General features: G+C 40.8%; 1 protein-coding gene across 2 annotated transcripts in view; it reads left to right on the top strand.

Annotated features, from left to right (window-relative positions):
- The window catches only part of kdm6a (lysine (K)-specific demethylase 6A), a 216,224-nt gene that overhangs the window by 119,327 nt on the left and 74,290 nt on the right, over positions 1 to 22,607 (top strand). For both annotated transcript variants that reach the window (XM_073045508.1, XM_073045507.1), the window contains exon 8: positions 2,558 to 2,592. In XM_073045508.1, the coding sequence (XP_072901609.1) occupies positions 2,558 to 2,592 (35 nt within the window). The remainder of the gene's footprint in view (positions 1 to 2,557; positions 2,593 to 22,607) is intronic.

Genomic DNA, 22,607 nt, shown 5'->3' with positions numbered 1-22,607 from the left:
GTAGTTTTGTACCGTGTGTGTAATGTTAGTGGATAAAAACACTATAACACTATTTAACTGAGTTATTATTGCATTGGGTGAAGATGATTAAAACAATTGCTGTTTATGAACAATTGAGTTTCATTAAATGATTTTGTAAGATGGACTTAAATGACAATTTGAAATTTGTGTGGATGTAACTTTGGTAGAATAGTAAAAACAGTTTCACTTAGTCCATACTTAATAACTATGTAATTAATCATTTACTTACTGTTTGCATACTCTGAATAATGACTACGTGTAACATTTACATGAGTTTTGAATTTTGTCTTAACAGTAGAGTAAATTGCAATAAAAAGTAACCACTGTTTAAGTTAAGCATATTATTTTTACACAATTAAATGATACCTTAAAATTTAGTGATATCTAATAAAAGTCTTTTATTAAGTACTTTTTGAATACAATGATATAGATAGCAGTGAAGTGCACATTTGAGTATTGCCAGTCGTCTCACTGTTTTAATTTCCAGTTTAAATGCTTGTACTGCATTGCCTATTTTTTGGGTGGATGGGAGAATAAATATGAATTCCAGAGCTGTTAGGTAAAAACAATAGTATCACATCTCATAAAATAGATTTTGTTTGTAAATAATCCATTTTGTGTACAGGAAGTTTCATCCAGTGTATTAGCTTTGACTATGGTCACTTTGGCAAGAGGTACAGGCTGCTATACCTACCTTACCACTTCTGCTTCTCATACATCCCTCCATTTATATTAATAAGACTTGGAGAACTTGAAGTTTGTTTCTCTCTGTATGATAGTTCAGCCAGTTGCAATTGAGCCTAATAACAGTTCTACTCATTTGCACTTCTGCCCTTTGCTTCTCCTTCTAATTTTGTGATGATCTTTCACTCTGAGTATACGTTTCTACCCTCAGTAGAATTAATACTGAAGCAAAAAGACCCAAATCCATTCCTGAATCTGGCTGCGAATATGTTTTCTGTCATACAGATTTGTTTTTTAAAAAAACCTTTCCGTATAAAATAATTAATTTAATCATACAGTAAAATTAATAATCTGCCATCCATTTTTTTCAGTAATGCTGATAATTTGGCATCTGGCTCACTTGTTAGTTTACAGTGAGAGATTATGGTCCAGTCTGCAATTGGGATGTATGGCCAAAGCAGAGTCCAGAGTGTTGCCAGGGTCCAGACAGTGAGACATATGTTTGGCCAGAACTGTGGTTGGAGTTCAGAACTTCAGCGATATGGATGTGTTTGTTTTCACCTGGATCATTTGTTTAGAGTTTTTAATGTTTCCTATTTTCTTTTAAATTCACCAGTGCGCTAGAAAAATTATTATACTTTATTGTTTACGTAACAAAATGTGAAACGTGTTCAGGTGTCCACTAGTCCTAAAATTCTGGAGTTTGGCATCTCTCAGGGTGCTGGATTACGAGGGTTCTACTGCAATAGGATTTTCTCTAACTTTGTTCTCCATTCATACTATGTATCATTCGTGTGTTTCACATTCTGAAAACAGCACATGCCTTTTCCATTCTTAATTATCTCTGACTTTTTTGGTTAATGTTTTCTGAGTGTTGTTGGCAGTCCTTAGTTACTTATTAATTTTGCTTTATGTGTACCCCTACAAGAACACTGCCCATCATAATCAGTCTCTGCCGCGTAAACCTTGCCCAAATAAGCCACTGATTATATTCAAGATTTCTATTCTTGGTAGTTTGCTTTTCTCACAGAGTAAAGACATGGCTGCCAGCTTGACTGTACTGCTTGCTTTTTTCTCTAAAGCTCAACACCTCTCCCATTGCTTTGAGAAAGCCATTTGTGAATATGCAACAAAGTCCTGCTACTAATTGCATGTTACTTTCACACTTAAAACCTACCACCTAGCTTCCATTTCATTACATTTACCATCTCCTCGTACTCCTATTAAAACCCTGAAGCAAAGAAAAAATGTGTAATCGCCACCAAGCATCTGCACATGCCTGCCACATTTAATAGTAATATGTTTCAAATTCTGAGGCACTTTGGGATGACGGTGACATGTGATTTTTAAAAAGGCTAAGTCTCTGTGTAATTCATGAACTTTTTAATATGTGCATAGAAATAAAAACTGGAAAGTATGTAAAACAAAAATCTGACATGTAGCTAAACAAGTGAAAAATTGTAGAACTAATTGGACATAAAATACTGCTTGCCATTGCATAATAATTTGAAATGAAAATCTTTCTTGAACGGCACTGACTTATGATAATTTTACATAATGCAGTTTGAAGAGTGGTATTGTCCCTGACTCAGTGATTATTATCCTGAAAAAAATCTATGTGAAAGTTTTGTTGTGTCATTTGCATGAATATATCTATGCTGGCATTTAGCATTTGAATATATTTTTTAGAAAATTTATTTGCAAATTCCTTACATGGGTGAATTTCTGTGACTTTGAGCACTTGCCTAGATTTTTGGTTTGATATTTGTCACTTCATTTCAAATAAGTATATGTACATTGTTTTAAATTCTTTAAAGTGTCAACTACTAAAATTATTAATTTTTGTTTGCAGTCCAGTTTCATGTTGCTCACTTGTATGAAATTCAGGTAAGTCATCTTCTTTTAACCTACCTCTTTCATAGTTATTTCAGTTTTCTTCTGGAAGAATTTGTGTGAATAATCACTGCAATGAGGGTATTTATGTGTATCTTAGTGAACTTAATGAGAGGGTATGAAAGGCTGCGAAGGGGTGCATCAGAGCATCATTTTCTGATGATGTCTGACTAGAACAAATGAGTAAGGATGTGTGGGGAGAGAGAAAAGAAAGTGAGGAAAGGGGTATGAATGGTAATACCTGGGGAATGAGACATCAGGGAAAAGCAAGGACTTGACAATGCTTTGAGGATGATTAGTGGGGGAGGGGATGTATGAGGGTGATTGGAGTGAGTCTGACCATGCAGTGGGCAAATAGGCATCAAAAACTGATGTTAAATGAAAGCAGGCATCATTAGCATGGTGAGTGAGTGAAACATGTATGGTTGGAAAAGCATGGCTATGATTGCATGCTATGAATAAAGAACAGGCTGGGGTAGAAAAAGCCAGTTTGATTGAGGAGATCCCATCCCTGACATATTTAGTTTTTTTTTCTCTCTCTTTGCCTGTTCTCCATCTCCCTCTGGTGCTCCCCCCTCCCCCTTTCTTTCTCCCAAGGCCTCCCGTCCCATGATCCTTTCCCTTCTCCAGCTCTGTATCGCTTTCGCCGATCACCTTTCTAGCTAGCTCTTAGCTTCACCCCCTCCGGTCTTCTCCTATCATTTCGCATTCCTCCCCCCTCCCCCCACTACTTTTAAATCTCTTAGTATCTCTCCTTTCAGTTAGTCCTGACAAAGGGTCTCGGACCGAAAAGTGCTTCTCCTATAGATGCTGCCTGGCCTGCTGTGTTCCACCAGCATTTTGTGTGTGTTGTTTGAATTTCCAGCATCTGCAGATTTCCTCGTGTTTGCTCTTTAAATTCACTACTGCGAAGCCTCTGCCGGTGATGCCTACACTGAAGAAGTTTAAATCTTCTCTTCGGGAGTTCAGTGAAACCCTCTCGCTGCTCCCCATCTATAATTCCTTCGGCCCTTCAACTTTTCAATCATATTTTGATCCAGACCCGCTATTACAGCCATATATCCTTCTTTGGAACGTGTCTCCACCGCCAAATGACTCCAGTTGGCTTCAGGATCCGTTTTCGAGCTTCTCAATTTGGACCTTCTGAGGATCCCAGGTACTCATATTTAATTGACTCTGCTTCCCGTTGTTTCTCCCGTTGAGCTCTGAGGGCGACACTCTCCGCCATGAGAAGGTACCTGGCGTCCCTATCACAATCCCTTCCACGCCTCTGAGACACCTTCTTCTCCGTTTGCAATGGACCTGTCCGTTATTTCATCCTCCATCGGATCCATGTGTGCAATCGCCATTTCTTTGACTTTATCACGTCCTGCAAGGATCACAAGATCTTCCATCTGCAGACCCCAGAGCATGGTCTTTGTATCGCTTCCCCCGGCCATCGATCTCGGCTGCCCCCAGCAACCCTGGGCATATTCAAAACCCGGACTCCAGAACCATCACCGTGGGTTTCAACGACCATGGATTGGCCCCGGCCGTTGATCTTGGCTGTCCCAGCAACCCAGGGCATATTGAAAACCTGGACTCCAGCACCATCAACGCGGGTTCCAATGACCATGGACAGCTTCAAAGCGATTGCACAACCACCGACTGTAACTCCAGGCTGGGTCTTCACATGCTGCGATTGTGTCTCCTGTCTCCCCTTCCCCCACCACCACTCTGTAATCCCCTCTCCCTCAGATCCCATCGTCAACCCTTCCCTCTCCACTGACACTACCAGCCTCCCTCCCCCCTCTGATCCCAGCTCTCATCCGTACCGGGTCTTTACCATTCCCTCCGACCTTCAACTCTCTGAGGCAGAGCGCTCTGTCCTCAGTAAGGGCCTCACCTTTGTCCCCCTTCGCCCACACCTCAGCGAGTTCCGCATATGCCATGACGCTGAACACTTCTTCCGCCGGCTCCGTCTCTGAGGTTACTTCTTTGGCAAGGACTTTCCTACCCCCACCAATGACCCCTTCTCCCGTCTTCAACCCTCCTCCTCTTCATGGACACCCCGCTCTGGTCTTCTACCTGCTCTGGATCTCTTTATTGCTAATTGCCGACGGGACATCAACCGTCTCGACTTCACCACACCCTGTTCCAATTCCAACCTAACTCCTTCCGAACGCTCTGCTCTGCTCCCTCCACACCAATCCCAACCTCACTATAAAACCCACTGATAAGGAGGGAGCTGTTGTTGTCTGGGGTACTGACCTCTACCTGGCCGAGGCACAGCGACAACTCTCTGATACCTCCTCTTATTTGCCCCTTGATCATAACCCCACTAAGGAGCACCAGGCCATTGTCTCCTATACCATCACCAACCTTATCAGCTCTGGGGATCTCCCATCCACTGCCACCAACCTCATAGTTCCCACACCCCGCACTTCCCGTTTCTACCTCCTACCCAAGATCCACAAACCTGCCTGTCCAGGTAGACCTATTGTCTCAGCTTGCTCCTGCCCCACCGAACTCATTTCTGCATACCTTGACGTTGTCTTATCCCCCCCTTGTTAAATCTCTTCCCACCTATGTTCGTGACACTTTGAATTTTTTCAATGATTTTAAGTTCCTTGGCCCCCACCGCCTTATTTTCATCATGGATGTCCACTCCCTATGTACCTCCATCCCCCACCCGGATGGTCTCAAAGCTCTTTGCTTTTTGGATTCCAGACCTAACCAATTCCCCTCTACCACCACTCTCCTCCGTCTAGCGGAATTAGTTCTTACTCTCAATAATTTCTCTTTTGGCTCCTCCCACTTCCTCCAAACCAATGGTGTAGCCATGGGCACCCGCATGGGTCCCAGTTATGCCTGCCTTTTTGTTGGCTTTGTGGAACAGTCCATATTCCAACTCTATACGGGTATCCATCCCCCTCTTTTCCTTCGCTACATCGATGACTGCATTGGCGCTGCCTCCTGCACACATGCTGAGCTTGTTGACTTCATTAACTTTGCCTCTAACTTTCACCCTGCCCTCAAATTTACCTGGTCCATTTCCAACACCTCCCTCCTCTTTCTTGATCTTTCTGTCTCCTTCTCTGGAGACGGCCTATCTACTGATATCTACTATAAGCCTACAGACTCTCACAGCTACCTGGACTATTCCTCTTCCCACCCTGTCTCTTGCAAAAATGCTATCCCCTTCTCACAATTCCTCCGTCTCCGCCGCATCTGCTCTCAGGATGAAGCTTTTCATTCCAGGACGAAGGAGATGTCTTCCTTTTTTAAACAAAGGGGCTTCCCTTCTTCCACCATCAACTCTGCTCTCAAACGTATCTCTCCCATTTCCCGCACATCTGCCCTCACCCCATCCGCCCGCCACCCCACTCGGGATAGGGTTCCCCTTGTCCTCACCTACCACCCCACCAGCCTCCAGGTCCAACATATAATTCTCCGTAACTTCCGCTACCTCCAATGGGATCCCACTACCAAGCACATCCTTCCCTCCCCCCCCTTTCTGCTTTCCACGGGGATCGCTCCCTACACAACTTCCTTGTCCACTCGTCCACCCAATCCCTCCCCACCGATCTCCCTCTTGGCACTTATCCTTGTAAGCGGAACAACTGCTACACCTGCCCTTACACTTCCTCCCTCACAACCATTCAGTGCCCCAGACAGTCCTTCCAGGTGAGGTGACACTTCACCTGTGAGTCGGCTGGTGTGGTATACTGTGTCCGGTGCTCCTGGTGTGGCCTTTTAGATATTGGTGAGACCCGACTCAGACTGGGAGACCGTTTCGCTGAACACCTACGCTCTGTCCACCAGAGAACGCAGGATCTCCCAGTGGCCACACATTTTAATTCCACGTCCCATTCCCATTCTGATATGTCTATCCATGGCCTCCTCTACTGTAAAGATGAATCCACACTCAGGTTGGAGGAACAACACCTTATATACCGGCTGGGTAGCCTCCAACCTGATGGCATGAACATTGACTTCTCTAACTTCTGTTAATGCCCCTCCTCCCCTTCTTACCCCATCCCTGACATATTTAGTTGTTTGTTTTTTTTCTCTCACCCTGCCTGTTCTCCATCTCCCTCTGGTGCTCTCCCCCCCCCCCCCCCCTTCTCCCGAGGCCTCCCGTCCCATGATCCTTTCCCTTCTCCAGCTCTGCATCGTTTTCGCCAATCACCTTTCCAGCTCTTAGCTTCATCCCACCCCCTCTGGTCTTCTCCTATCATTTCGCATTTCCCCCTCCCCCCACTACTTTCAAATCTCTTACTATCTTTCCTTTCGGTTAGTCCTGATGAAGGGTCTCGGACCGAAACGTCGACAGTGCTTCTCCTATAGACGCTGCCTGGCCTGCTGTGTTCCACCAGCATTTTGTGTGTGTTGTTTGATTGAGGAGAGTAGGTTTGGAAGGAGGGTAAACTGGGTTATAATTGCCACTGTACAGGACCACTGGTAAATTCAGTTAGTTCTCTAGTAAAATAGAACATAGAACAGAACAACACAGGAACAAGACCTTCAGCCGACAGTGTAATGCCAGACCAATTTAATCAGTATTCAAATAGCTAACCAGACTAATCTCTTCTGCCTATATAATGTCAATGTTGTTCTGCTTTCCTCACATTCATGTGTTTTTTTTTCTAAATGTCTCTTAGAAATCTAATGTTTCCTGCTCTACCTCCACACCAAGCTGCACATTCCAGGCACCCACCACTCTTTGTAGAAAATGACTTGCCCCTTACGTAAGACCATCTCCTTTGAAGTTATCCCTTCTTGCTTAAATACAAGAGGGGCAACATAACTTACTGACTTGTGAATTCAGGGCCTTGACTAATAAAGGCAAGCATGTCATTTGCTGCTTAACTGTCCTATCAATCTGTGTAGCCACTTTCAGGGAGCTATGATTTCGGACCCTAAGATCCCTCGGATCTTGCTCTTAACAGTGTACTGTCTTTTTTTCATTTTACGTACCGAGGTGCAATACTTCACATTTGGCTAGGTAAAACTCTTTGTGCCATTTCCCTGCCCGTATCTGCAGCTGATCTATATCCCATTATATTCTTTGCCAGTCTTCCACACTATATACTCCACCAGTCTTTGTATCATCTGCACACATCTATATTTTCATCCAGGTCAATTATATACATCACAAACAGCGGAGATCCCAGTATAGATCCTTGTGGAACACCACTATAATTAAGTTTCTTCAACCCTATCCTCAGTCTATGGGCAAGCTACTTCTGAATGCAAACAGCTAATTCACCATAGATCCCATGCATCTTAATCTTCTTGATGAGCCTCCCATGAGGCACCTTGTCAAACGCCTTTTTAAAATCCATGAAGACAACATCCACAGCTCTACCTTCATCAATCACCCTCACCACCTCATCAAAAAAACTCTCAAGTTAGTGAGACACAGCTTGCCCCACATGAAGCCATACTGGCTCTCCTTAATTGGGCCATGGTTTTCCAAATGTTCATAAATCCTGTCCTTAAGAACTCTCACCAGTAGCTTCACTGCCACTAACTTGAAACTCACTGGTCTGTAGTTTCCAGAATTATCCCCTGTTCCCTATTTGAACAGTGGAACAAAAGTAGCTACTTGCTAGTCCACCGAGACCTCATGTGCAGCTGGAGAGGACACAAACATTTTGGTCAAAGTCTCAGCAATCTCTTCTTGTCTCTCTCAATAACCTGTGATACCCATCAAGCCCTGGAATCTTAACGACCATAATGCTCTTTAAGAATCCCAACACTACCATCTCCTTTACCTTGAAATGCCCTTGCAAATCAGTATGCTCAACACTGTTCTCCCTATCCTCTACATCCTTCTTGGTAAATACTGATGAAAAGTACTCATTAAGGATCTCTCCAACATTCTCTGCATTCAAGCAAATGTTTCCCCATTATCCTTGAGTGGTCCTGTCCTGCTCGATGTGTGTATAGAATGCCTTGATTCTCTTTAATCCTATTTGCCAAGAATTTTGCATGGACCCTCCTGGCTTTCCTAATTCCCTTGGAGTACTTTTCTGGCTTCTTTATAACACTAAGAGCTCTTCTATTTGAATACTTGTCCTTTTTCTTTTTGATTAACTTGGATGTCACCTCTCTTGACATCCAAGGTTCTCTTACCTTGCCATCCTTGTACGTACTTCTCACTGGAACATACCTCTTGTATTCTGTGCAGTTGGTTTTTAAGTACCTTCCACATGTCAGATGTGCACTTGCCCAAAATTGGTCATTCCCATTTAACTCTCCGTAGTTCCTGCTTAATGCCCTGCTTCAATTTACTCTCCCGCAGGATGCATACTTATCTACATCTGTCTTAAAACTTAAGGAACTGTAGTAGTCAAGTTCCCTTACTGTTCACCCACTGAAAGGCCAGTCACCTGGCCAAGCTCATTACCCAACACGAGGTTCAGTACTGCTCCTACTGCTGTAGATAGTTGGACTATCTACCTATTGATTTAAGAAATCCTACTGGATGTGCCTAACAAATACTGCCCCCATCTAAACCTCTTGCACTTTGAAGATCCCAGTTTATATTCGGAAATTGTTTAGTTGTTCTTGCTGTATTTCCATAGAAAATATCTGCTCCAGTTAATTTTTTGAACTTTATCACAGAAATTTAGCTCTGTTGCATATGTAAAATCATAAGTTTACCTCTGTGGTTCTCATTTAAGAGTACTGTTTGTGGATTAAGTTTTGAAAAATCTGTAGTAGATCAGATTCAACATTAATTGCCTCATTTTTACATTTGGTGATATTTTACTTCACACATATGCAAACTCTTCCTTTTTTCCCCCAGATTGTTGTACTTAAATATAATCTGTGTCATTTGTTTGCTAATTGAATGATACATTTGTACATTTGGTACACATTTCGGTCATTTTTCTGAAATCAATCTCCAGGCAACTGCCATGAAGCAAAGGGTGAATTCTGTCTGCAAATGTTTGCATTGGCTTGAAATTTGTTTAGCTTTAAGTACTTTACATGGTATTTTAAAAAATAATGGTAGTTTCTTTGTTTACCACCTGACTGTTTTGGAGTAACATTATCAAAACTGAGATCTGGAGTTTATATTAATTTAGGATAAATAATAGGTCTCCAAAATGTCAAACACGAAGAAATCTGCAGATGCTGGAAATTCAAACAACAACACACGCATTTTGTGTGTGTGGTTGTTTTCCAAAATGTCTCTTTGATACTGATTTGGTTTTATTTTGAAGATAATTTAAAACACACTTCATTGTGTTTAAAACATTCAAAGAATTTATATTCATTACAAAAATATTATTTTAAAAAATGGTTGATTAATGCTTATTTTTTTCATTCTGCTTTCAAATGGATGCCTTGTTTTATTTTGTTGTTATCTGCACGTTGGAGCTATGTTTGTCTAAGACCTATTTAATCAAGGAAGTTTGTTTACCAGTACATGAGAAAAGATAGATGAGCCATCGTGACAGAATAATGGAATAACTTTATGGCAGTTGAAAATCTTAATCATTGCACTGTCTATGTGGCTATAAGGTGCTGTACTACGCAACAAAATCTGGAAAATATTGCACTCTTCCCTTGATAATATCAAGGCCATATTTAGAAACAAAACAAAGCAATGAATCATAAAAATGCCTGATTATTTTTCACATTTTGTTCACTCTTTTCCTCCTAGAATGTCTAGTTTTAATGATGCATTCTTAATTAAAATTCAAATAAACCTAAAATTTTGGGATTATTATGGCTTAATGTGCTTAGCAAGCGTCATAAAAAAGTTTCAGAAAAACTATTACAGGTACTGTAAAAAGGTTTCTCATATTCCCAATGCAAAAACCATTTTTTTTTTTAGAGAAGCAGGATAAAAATAATCTTTAATGTATGTATGGGATACATATGAGTTTTATGTTGTTATCAGCATTGAACTGTCATTGAAATCAAAGGCGGGAAGGTTTAATAGAGCTGTTAGGGAGGGTTTAAACTAATTTGGCAGGGGATGGGAACCGGAATGATAGAGCGGAGGAGGGGGAAAACAGAAATAAGTCTAAGATAGTGAGCAGTAAAAATGTCAGGAAGGACAGGCAGGTGATGGGGCAAATTTGCAGCCATTGGGATGAGTTGCAGTGCAATCAAAGCAAATTAAAGTAGTGACTTAAGATTTCAAAGTCAAAGATATTTTCTGAGACTTGTAGAAACATATACTATCCTTTTCCACAATGCAGTAAATACCCACTACCTAGTAGGAAGTGAAGGCAGACAAGATGATAAGTGTAGAATCTGTCTTGTCTAGCTGCAGATGCTTGGGTTTACATGGTTTGTAGAGTAACAAAATTGTATTTTGCGAGGAATATTCCATGACATTTCAGTGGTTGAAACAATTACCCAATTTCATTTAGGATTGCATAACAATGAATGTGATAGATATCAAACCGTAGCAAAATTGGGCCAATTAGTCTATTGAGTCAGCTTCACCACTCCATTATGGCTGATTCATTTGTTTTCTCTCAACCCCATTCTTCTGCCTTCTCTCTGTAACCTTTGCTGCCCTTAGTAATCAAGAGCTTATCAACTTTAAATATACTCCATGACTTGGTCTCCACTTCTGTCCATAGCAATGAATTCCACAGATTCAGCTCCCTCTGGATAAAGAAATTCCTCTTCATTTGTTTTAAAGGGGACAGACACTCTTCTGAAGCTGTTTTCTCTGGTCATAGTCTCTCCCACTTTGGAAACATCTCCATGTCTACTCCATCAAGATATTTCAATATTCAACAGGTTTGAATGAGATCCCCTTCATTATTCTAAACTCCCAACAAGTACAGACCCAGAGCCATCAAATGCTACTCTTGTGTGAACCCTTTCATCCTCAAGATCAATCTTCTAAATGTCCTCTGGGCCCTCTGCAATGGTTTACTTGGATATAGAGACCAAAACTTCTCACAATATTCCAAATGTACTCTGACCAATGCCTTAAAACCTCAGTGTTATATCCTGGTATTTATATTCTGGTCCTCTCGAAATTAATGCTAACATTGCATTTTCCTTCCTTGCTACTGACTTAACCTGCAAGATAACCTTCACGGAATCCTGTACAAGGACTTCCAAAACCCTTGCACCTCTGATTTTTATATTGTCAAGTCACTTCTATTGTCATTTCAACCGTAACTGCTGGTACAGTACAGAGTAAAAATGAGACAACGTTTTTCAGGACCATGGTGTTACATGACACAGTACAAAAACTAGACTGAACTACGTAAAAAAACAACAACACAAAGCTACACTAGACTACAGACCTACACAGGACTACATAAAGTGCACAAAAACAGTGCAGGCATTACAATAAGTAATAAACAGGACAATAGGGCAAGGTGTCAGTCCAGGCTTCGGGTATTGAGGAGTCTGATAGCTTGGGGGAAGAAACTGTTACATAGTCTGGTCATGAGAGCCCAAATGCTTCGGAGCCTTTTCCCAGACGGCAGGAGGGAGAAGAGATTGTATGAGGGGTGCACGGGGTCCTTCATAATGCTGTTTCCTTTGCGGATGCAGCGTTTAGTGTAAATGTCCGTGATGGCGGGAAAAGAGACCCCGATGATCTTCTCAGCTGACGTCACTATCCGCTACAGGGTCTTGCGATCCGAGATGGTGCAATTTCTGAACCAGGCAGTGATGCAGCTGCTCAGGATGCTCTCAATACAACCCCTGTAGAATGTGATGAGGATGGGGGGTAGGAGATGGACTTTCTTCAGCCTTCGCAGAAAGTAGACACTCTGCTGGGCTTTCTTTGCTATGGAGCTGGTGTTGAGGGACTAGGTGAGATTCTCTGTCAGGTGAACACCAAGAAATTTGGTGCTTTTTACGATCTCTACCGAGGAGCCGTCGATGTTCAGCAGGGAGTGGTCGCTCTGTGCCCTCCTGAAGTCAACAACCATCTTTTTTGTTTTGTTTACATTAAGAGACAGGTTGTTGGCTCTGCACCAGTCTGTTAGCCGCTGCACCTCCTCTCTGTAAGCTGACTCGTCGTTCTTGCTGATGAGACCCACCACGGTGGTGTCATCGGCGAACTTGATGTGGTTCGAGCTGTGTGTTGCAGCACAGTCGTGGGTCAACAGAGTGATCAGCAGTTGACTGAGCACGCAACCCTGGGGAGCCCCCGTGCTCAGTGTGATGGTGTTGGAGATGCTGCTCCCGATCCAGACCGACTGAGGTCTCCCAGATAGGAAGTCTAGGATCCAGTTGCAGAGGGAGGTGTTCAGGCCCAGTAGGCTCAGCTTTCCAATCAGTTTCTGAGGGATGATTGTGTTGAATGTTGAACTGAAGTCTATGAACAGCATCCGAACGTATGTGTCTTTTTTGTCCAGGTGGGTTAGGGCCAGGTGGAGGTGGAGGGTGGTGGCAATCTGTTGACCAGTTGGGACGGTACGCAAACTGCAGGGGGTCCAGTGAGGGGCGCAGCAGGGTCTTGATATGCCTCATGACGAGCCTCTCGAAACACTTCATGATGATGGATGTAAGTGCAATGGCCACTTCTTTGCCAATTCTCTTAATCAGTGAAAATCCTACAGCAATCTCTTTGCTTCTTCAGTACTACCTGCCCCACAACCTACCTTCATATTGTGTGCAAACTTGGCTACAAAGCCATCAGTCCTGTGATCTAGATCATTAATGTAAAATGTGAAAAGTAGCAGGCCACAACACTGACCCCGTGTAACATGACAAGTAGAAGGCCCCCCTTATTCTCACTCTTTACCTTCTGTCTTATTCTACCTTATTTTCACTCTTTACAGTTAACTAATCTTTTGTCCATGCTAGTATCTTTCTCCTGTAATACCATGGATTCTCGTCTTGTTTAGCAACCTCATGTGGCATGTTGTCAAAGGCCTTCAGAAAATCCATTGATGCTCCTTTGTCTATCCTGCCTGTAATTTCCTCAAAGAATTTGAGCAGATTTGTTTATTAACCACCCATCCACCCGCCACAGGCCCTTCTGACCCTTCGAGCTGCACTAACCAGCAACTTCTAATTTAATCCTAGCCTAATCATGGGACAGTTTATATTGACCAATTAACTTGCAGTACTAACTGTTATTCCTTTGGTTATGGGAAGAAACTAGAGCACTCCGAGGAAACCCACTTGGCCATGGGGAAAATGTGCAAACCCCTTAGACAGCGGTGGAAATTGAATCCAGGTCACTGTACTGTAAAGCATTGTGCTAACCAATTTGCTGTCTAGTTGCCTTAAGGAAACCATGCTGACTTTGGCCTATTTTATTGAATGCTTCCAAGTGCCATGAAACCTCATCCTTAATAATGGACTACAATGTCTTCCCAATCATTAAGTCAGTCTAACTGGCCTGTAATTACCTATCTTTTGCCTCCTTCCCTTGAAGAATAGAATGATATTTATGATTTTCCAGTCCTCGAGAATCAATTCAGAATCTAGTGACTGGAAAGATCACTAATACTTCCACCGTTTCTTTTGCTACCACTTTCATAACGCTGAGGTATAATCATCTGGTCCGGCAGACTGGTGCTTCAGACCTTTCAGCTTCTTAGTAATTCTGCCCCATGACGCTGAAATTTTTGGCATGCTGCTGTTGTCTTCCACAGCGATGCAAAATGCTTGTTCATCCAGTCTTTCTTGGTTTTTATGACTACCTCTTCAGCATAATTTTCCAGCAGTCAGCAGTCTGCCTCTCTTTTCCCCAGGTATACAGTATAAGGAGTAAAAAAAACTTTTTGTGCTTTTTTAATATTATTAGCTAGCTCTCCTTCATATTTCATCATTTTTTTTAGTTGCCTTGTGTAAAAGTTTCCCAATCTTCTAGCTTTCCAATAATTTTTGGCTATATTGTGTGTCCTCTCCTTTGCTTTTATGCTGTCTTTGACTTGCTTTGTCAGCCTCGGTTGGCTTGTTGTCAGTTTAAAATGCTTCTTTGGGATGAAATGATACTGTGTCTTTTGAATTATTCTGAGAAACACCAGCCATTGATACTTTACCATCATCCCTGCAAGTATCCCTACCAATCAACCAGCTCTTCTATTGTGCTGCTGTGGTTGTAACTGTAATGCCGATACATCTGGTTTTAGTTTCTCCCTCTCAAACTACAGGGTGAATTTTGTCATATTACATCCACCATTACTCCTAAGATGTCCTTTACCTTAAGCTCCCTGATCAAATCTGGTTTGTGTGGGTTTCCTCCAAGCATTCCAGTTTTGTCCCATATTCCAAAGATGTACTGATTAGAAAGTTACTTGGTCATATGGGTGTAATTAGATAGGATGGGCTTGTAAGGCCAGAAGGGCCTGTTACTATGCTGCTTCTCTAAATAGATCAGTAATATATTTAAATTGTCCAGTCCAGCATTGCCTTTCCCCTAGTGGACTCAGCCACAAGCTGATTTAGGCATTCAACATATTCCATCTATTGGGATCCAGCACCAATTTGATTTTCCCTAACTGCTTGTATATTGAAATCCCCAGTGACCATCATAACTTTGCCCCTTTTACATGCTTTTTATATCTCCTATTGTAATTTGTATCCCAATTCCTGGCCACTGTTCAATGGTGCGTATAACACCTTTAGTCCAGTAATCACCATCATCATCACCTTTTCAATTTTTTCTCCATGTTGCGAGCAGTTATCTTTTTGTAAACGTTTTTTCTTATTGGAATTGTCAATAACCTCTCCTCCCTTTTCTATCCACAGTTTTTCAAGATATTCAGTCCCCCCTCCCCCCCCCCCCCCCCCCCCAATCTACTGTTCTATTTTAATCCCTACCCACAGCTCCAGATATTTGATTCGTCAGGACCTTGGTCCATGCATTTTTCAGGTGGAGCTCCTCCTTTGGAACAGCTCCCTGCTTTCCCAACATTCGTGCCAATGTTCCACAAATTCAAACCCACTTTTCCCATATCAATCTTTGAGCTATGCATTTAACTCTCTGATATTATTAGCCCTGAGCCAATTTTTGCATGTGATTCAGGTAATAATCCAGAGGTTATTACCTTTTTGGCACTGTTTTAATTTAGTCCCTAGCTGCTTAAATTCCTTCAGCAAACTTCTTTCCTTGTTCTTCCTATGTTATTGATACCCGTACGGACCACAATGACAGGATCTTTGCCCTACCGATCTAAATCCCTCTGGTTAGATGAGATACCCGGAACCTAGGCAGCAGGTGGAAAATGCAACCTGATGGACTCTTGATCCTTGCCAGAGAGAATTGTGTTTATTTCCTGACCTATACTATCCCCAATTACAATCACATTCCCCTTCCCCACCCCCCCCAAATGGCTCCCTGAACCATAGTTCGTTTGCTTATCTTTTCTATAACACCTACTCTTATCCTCACAGAGAACAACTGTTGGGCAAGCTGAAGGGCTGAGTTGTTCGAGCACTAGCTTTTGGATCCCACTACCTATCTCACTTGCAGTCTCACCTTCTCGTCTTTGGCTACAGACTGAATTTGAAGTTGTTAATCTAATGGGTGTGACTGCCTCCTGAAGCAGTGTCCAACGAACTTGCACCCTTGCTGTTGCATTGCATGTTTGAAAGTCAGATTCCAGGTCATCAACTTTGATCGAGAGTTCCTCGAGCAATCAACATTTGTTGCAGATGTAGTCACCAGGAACCACTATTGGGTCCACCAGCTCCCCACACTTCACCTGATTCTGCACCCCCACTTTATTTAATTATTTGTAATTTCATATCCTGTTAGTTATGCAACAAGATGCAATTTTCATTTCACTGATTTATGTTGATCGGCTTAGGGAAAAACACCAGTGGGATGGTCTGTGTTTAAAACTAGGTACCATTGGCTGAAACTTGGTGATTTTGAATTGTATAGCTGCTGTCAGTTTGAGTACTGCTGGGTAATATTAACACTAAATGCCAGTGCAGATTCTGGGGCAGTTAAAGTGCCCTGAGGATTATGGAAACAAAACATCTTGTTGCTTACAGACTTCCAGTAATGTAGTTCAATGTATGAACAAGTCTTCGTGCAGTTATTGAATAGGACAATGTTCTTGCTCAGGTTCGATTTGCAGTTTTGATATTTTGAAATTAAATCTTGATTGATGTCTTGTTTTAGAGTCGCTTAGTGATTTGGACAATTGTATTCATTTTCAATCTTTGGAGCCTGTTTCACCTTATTAGTCGTTAGTCAGCCAGAGGCTGTTCATAAAGTAGTTTCTTTGTTAGCTGTACTTTGTACCATTTTGTGGCCCATTATGTAATTGATTTATTGAGGATCAGATTTTTACAGGAAAATGTTTGGATTTAAACTATTTGTTAAGAAATCATTTTGCCTGAAAGTACAAAGTATATGATTAAAAAGCTTATTTCCGTCCCAAAGAACAATGAGTTTATGGGAGTTGTATGGCTGGAGGTGGCTACAGAAATAGGGAGGATTGAGGCTAAAAATTAATTGAAAGTTAAGGACGAGAATTTAAAATTTGGATAGGACTGACAATTATATAATACTAAGGATAGTGATGATTAGTAATCTTGACTTGATGCAGGCCATTTACAGTATTTTACGTGACTTGAATATTGTGAAAGGAAAATGGGAAGCCATCAAAGAGACCAATCACATTATTAGGTCAAAAGCTGGCTGAGGAGTAATGAAGTCAAATAGACTGAAGCAGGATTGGTAGTGGAACAGCATTAAAGTTAAAAAGGGGATAATGGAATTATTTTATTATTATTTAAAGATACTGCACAGTAATAGGTCTGTCCATCCCATTGAGCCCACACCACACTGTAACACCAATGTTGCCAATTATCCTACTAAGAAAAGGAAATACTGAACAAACTGAAGGCGTGTCTATGGGTAAACTTCCTACTGTTGGAGAGTCTAGGGTTAGGTAAGAGTATTAACAATTGAACCCCACTCTTATGCAATAAATTGAGCGCATTAAGTCATAAATCTTCCATAACGCATATTTAGGAGTCTGATGGAATACATTTCACTTGATTGGTTGAGTGCATCTCCCAAAATTCTGACATGATTTGGGACAAAAGAACCAGCTTTTAGCACTCCATCCACCATGTTAAACATTCATCCCTTTCTCTACCTGGCTACACTGGATGTCATCTACAGAATACACAGGAGTTACTCATTTAGACTATTCCAAAAGAACTGATCCTGTAACTTCCTTCACCAAGTAGGACAAAGGTATCAGTCATATAGGCACCCCATCATCAGAAAATTGCCTTTTGTATCACATACAGGTTTACCCCTCTATCCGAAGGTAGAGCGTTCCTATGAAACCGTTTGTAAGCTGAAATGTCGTAAAGCGAAGAAGCAATTGCCAATAATTTATATGGGAAAATTTTTGTGTGTTCCCAGACCCAAAAAATAACCTACCAAATCAAACCAAATAACACATAAAACCTAAAATAACACAAACATATAGTAAAAGCAGGAATGAGCTGATAAATATACAGCCTATATAAAGTAGAAATATCGTATGTACAGTGTAGTTTCACTTATCAAAATCGGGAAGACAGCGAGCCAAAATCGACTGGGAGAAAAAAAATTGGCACGTAGATGCCTACACACGTACACGCGTGTGCACCCAACTGCCCGCACAAGGCTTCACGATCATGGTAGTCTTTCTCGGAGTAAACACAAGTATAAAGCGGGTGTCTTTTTCTTGTAAAAGCGAAAATCCTCTTTGGTTAGTGAAAGCAGGTATTAATATAGGTCTTTCATAACAGCGAGCTGTTGTAAAGCGAACGTTCGAAAAACGGGGGCCACCTGTGTCACTCCAGTCTGGGGGTATAAACCTGTCTCTAGTGTAGATGAGAAGGGCAATAAATGTTGCCCATGCCTGTGTGATGCCAGCATTTTGAAAAGTGAATAAATTAAAAATAAGGAACATGAGATAGTGTCTGGTCTTGTTTTGCAAATTGTAGTTTAACAGTGAAAACGTAGTTAACAAATGACATACAGTTGCAAGAATAAGTTTATGAAAACTTTGCAATTACCTGATTTTCTGCATTAATTACTCAAAATGTGGTTTGATCTTCACCTGTCACAATAATAGACAAACACAGTCTGCCTAAATTAATTATGTGCAAGCAGTTGTACTACTTCTCATCAATACTGAGTACACTATTTAAACAATCCCAACCTAGGTTCAAAACAGTATGTGAACCTCTGGGGTATTGCCTTCTACAAAAGCTATTTGGAGTCAGGTGTTCCAGTCAATGAGATGAGATTGGAGGTGTGGGTTGTAGAGCTGCCCTGTCCTATAAAACAGACACACAACATCAGGTTACTGACAGAACCTGCTCTTCTCAAGAAAGATCTGTTTATGTGTACCATGCCTCAATCAAAACAACTTTCAGAGGACCTTGGAAGAAGAATTGTTGAGATCCATGAAGCTGGAAAAAGCTACAAAAGCATTTTGAAAGACCCGAGTGTTCATCAGTGCACAGTAAGAGAAATTGCCTACAAATGCTGGAAATTCAGTACTGTTGCTATTCTCCCTAGGAGAGGGTGTCCTGCAAAGATCACATCAAGAGCACAATGTGCAATGCTGAAGGAAATGAAGAAGAACCCCAGGGTCACAGCAAAAGACCTGCAAAAATCTAGGACTTGGTGAAGTCTCTGTTCATGTGTGTACTATAAGAAAAACACTGAACAAGAATGGTGGTCATGGAAGGACACCACAGAGGAAAACACTGCTCTCCAAGAAAGGCAAACAACATTGCTGCATATCTCAATTTTGCAAAAGATCACCAGAATGTTCCATCACACTTCTGGGTCAATGTTCTGTGGAGAGGTGAGACAGAAGTTTAACCTTTTGGCAGAAATGCACACTGCTGTGTTTGGAGGAAAATAGGCACTGCACACCAAAACCTCGTCCCAGTTGTGAAGCATGGTGGAAGGAGCTTCATGGTTTGGGGCTGCTTTGCTGCCTGAGAGGCCCTGTCCAGGCTGGACAGCTTGCAATCATTGAGGGAACAATGAGTTCCAAATTGTTTCAAGTCATTTTACAGGAGAATGTCAGGGTAGCATTTTGTCACCTGAACTTAATATTAGTTGGATGATGCAACAAGACAATGATCCAAAACAAGAGTAAATCAACAATGTGTTTTTTTATAAAAGAAAATTTGTGTTTTGGAATGGCCAAGTCTGAGTCCAGACCTTAAACGAATTCAGGTCATGCCACAGCATCTCAAGAGGGTTATAGCCCAGAAATATTTATCAACTGAAACAATTTTGTATTGAATAGTTTAAAATTCCTCCTCGTTGTTGTGCAAGTCTGATCAGCAGCTGCAGGAAATACTTGGGGGTTATTGCTGCTAAAGGGGGTTCTACCAGTTATTAAATACAAGGGTTCACATAATTTTTCCAGCCTGGACTGTGAGTGATTAATCGATCTGTTTAATACAGATGTTCTCCCCCCCCCCTTTTACAAAGGTAGTGTGTTCCTATGAAACCTTTCTTAAACTGAAATGGTGTAAAGTGAAGAACCATTAATTTATATGGGGAAAATTTTCTTAAAAGCAAAAAAATCCTCTTTGTAATGTGATAACAGGTTACGAATGTAGGTCTTTTGTAAAAGCGAAGTGGCGTAAAGGAAACATTTGTAATGGGGGGGGGATACTTGTAAAGGCATAAAAAGTACAATTGTTTGTGTGTTATTAGCTTGGGCAGATTGTGTTTGTTTATTATTGTTACTTAGATGAAGATCAGACAACGTTTTGAGTAATTAATGCAGAAAACCAGATAATTGCAAAGGGTTTGCAAACTGTTTCTTGCAACTGTATGTATTTCATAGAATAATGGGCAGTTGTGGAAAGTCATATCAAAAAGCAACTCAGAATATCTAAATTGGCAAGAAAAAAGTGCAATGAAACCATACTTTCATAATATGCAGTGAACAATGTTGCAGGAGAATTACTTTCTTATATAATAAATACATACCTATTTACTTGAAACCAACATACATTAGAAAATCGTAACCATGTAAGTGCTTTAAATGCAAAATATAGTGCAAATTTTTGAAATACCCATTATCTTTTACTTGTTAAATAATGTGACACATATAGTAGGTTGCAGTGCAAATATTGTTTCAGAAATGTATTAACAGTTTATATTTTGCAATTTTTGGGGAATCTTAAATTGAGAGTAGCAATAAGACAATAGACCATAGACAGTAGGTGCAGGAGTAGGCCATTTGGCCCTTCCAGCCAGCATCGCCATTCACTGTGATCATGGCTGATCATACACAATCAGTACCCCGTTCCTGCCCTCTCCCCATATCCCTTGACCCCGCTATCTATAAGAGCTCTATCTAACTCTCTCTTGAATGCATCCAGAGACTTGGCCTCCACTGCCTTCTGGGGCAGAGCATTCCACATATCCACCACTCTCTGGGTGAAAAAGTTTTTCCGCATCTCTGTTCTAAAAGACTGGATATCTAGCTTGGAACATAAGTAGGAGCAGAATTAAGCCATTCAAGCTATTAATGTTTCATTCATGAGAGAAGTGAGACAATGTAAGCAATTGTATTTGCAAAAACACAGATCCATAGCATTGATAGTCCAGTACCACTGATCTTGGATAAAAACCTGAACAGATCCTGCATTATTCAAATATCTAAACAAATTTTATTCCATGTATTTTATTTATTGTGTTCTAATGATATCATTCTCCTGTCTAGGATAAAGTTCACTTACTTGATATTTTTTCCATCAACCTGAGTTCTCTGTTGTGTACCAGTTATTGCATCAAATGATTGTTCATTACACAGAAACAAGTATGAGTTTGTATGTGTCCTGACCAAAGAGGACAAAATCTGCTGAGATAATGTAAAAAAAATACGTAATATATATAATTCTCATCTAATTTAACAACAGAGCAACATTTGGTGGGGATATCAAATATTTACTGCTTTGTTGAATCATACATGGGAATTGAAGCATAGGTTTTTGCAAATAAAATGAGACATTTTATGTCTAAGAAAAAAAGTACAGCTCATTTATGAAACTCCAACAAACTGAACACAACGCACGGTAAAAGCCCTTAACATAATTACGTGATCACGTTAGACCAGCCTCTTAAAGTGAACCCCAACTCGATGGTGTTGGTTGCGAATTATGTACATTTCCACCAATTACATTACCCTACAAAAGTATCCCTTGATGTCCATATGCAGTTTTCATAAAGCATTTGAATTTGAAATCAGTCAGACAATATTGGAAGATCAAGTAATGACATTCATAGAAGATAACTAACTTCAATCGAAGTTGCTTGGGGTTGGACAAATAAAAAATAGATGTTATATAGGATGTAAAATTAGTGTTATATAACCAGCATGGGTAGTTTCCCATGCCAGATGTTGTGGTGATCCCCATCTTCCACCGCCCACACCTGTCTGGAGGTTACTGAAATTGTACTGAGGGTTGGGTCACCACTGTCACTCATTCATGCTTTCCATGGAGCATAGAAAAAATGTTATCTTCCAGCCCGCTCAGTTGTAGAGTACTGCATACAGTTAGGCTAAGGAATGCTGTAGAAGAAAGAAGTAACACGAGAGGTATGTAAGGTTAGGGCAATTAGAGTTTTAAAAGTACTTGTTCTATTCTTGCAAACTATTTAGCTGCATATTGAGGCTTTGTCAACAGTGTATATGGCTAAACTGCTTTGTCTACTTTGTTCATAACTTGCAGATGAAATTTTGACTTGTTTTGTGAAATAGATAGTCCTGCACATTGGAAGAAAAATCACAATTAATTTTGAAGACACTAGGATAGAATGAGAATGTGACACTATAATTAGATTTTTGTCAGTGTATAACTCTGTCTTTATCCTAATTTTTTACCTAACTGTATTTAAGTACATTGAGATAATACATCAATGTAATAGATATAAATTATTCATGAGTCACTTTGTTTAAACCAGTCTAATTTCCATGTAATTTTAAGTGTGTGACCATACAGTCGTCTCTTTTCTAAGTAATTATGTTTATAAAAAAACTTTTAAAATTATGGTTTTATCCTCATTCATTCTTCCT

Source organism: Hemitrygon akajei, chromosome 5 (genome assembly GCF_048418815.1).
Source record: "Hemitrygon akajei chromosome 5, sHemAka1.3, whole genome shotgun sequence".
Classification (NCBI taxonomy): Eukaryota; Metazoa; Chordata; class Chondrichthyes; order Myliobatiformes; family Dasyatidae; genus Hemitrygon; species Hemitrygon akajei.
This window is presented reverse-complemented; position numbering and strand designations above follow the sequence as displayed.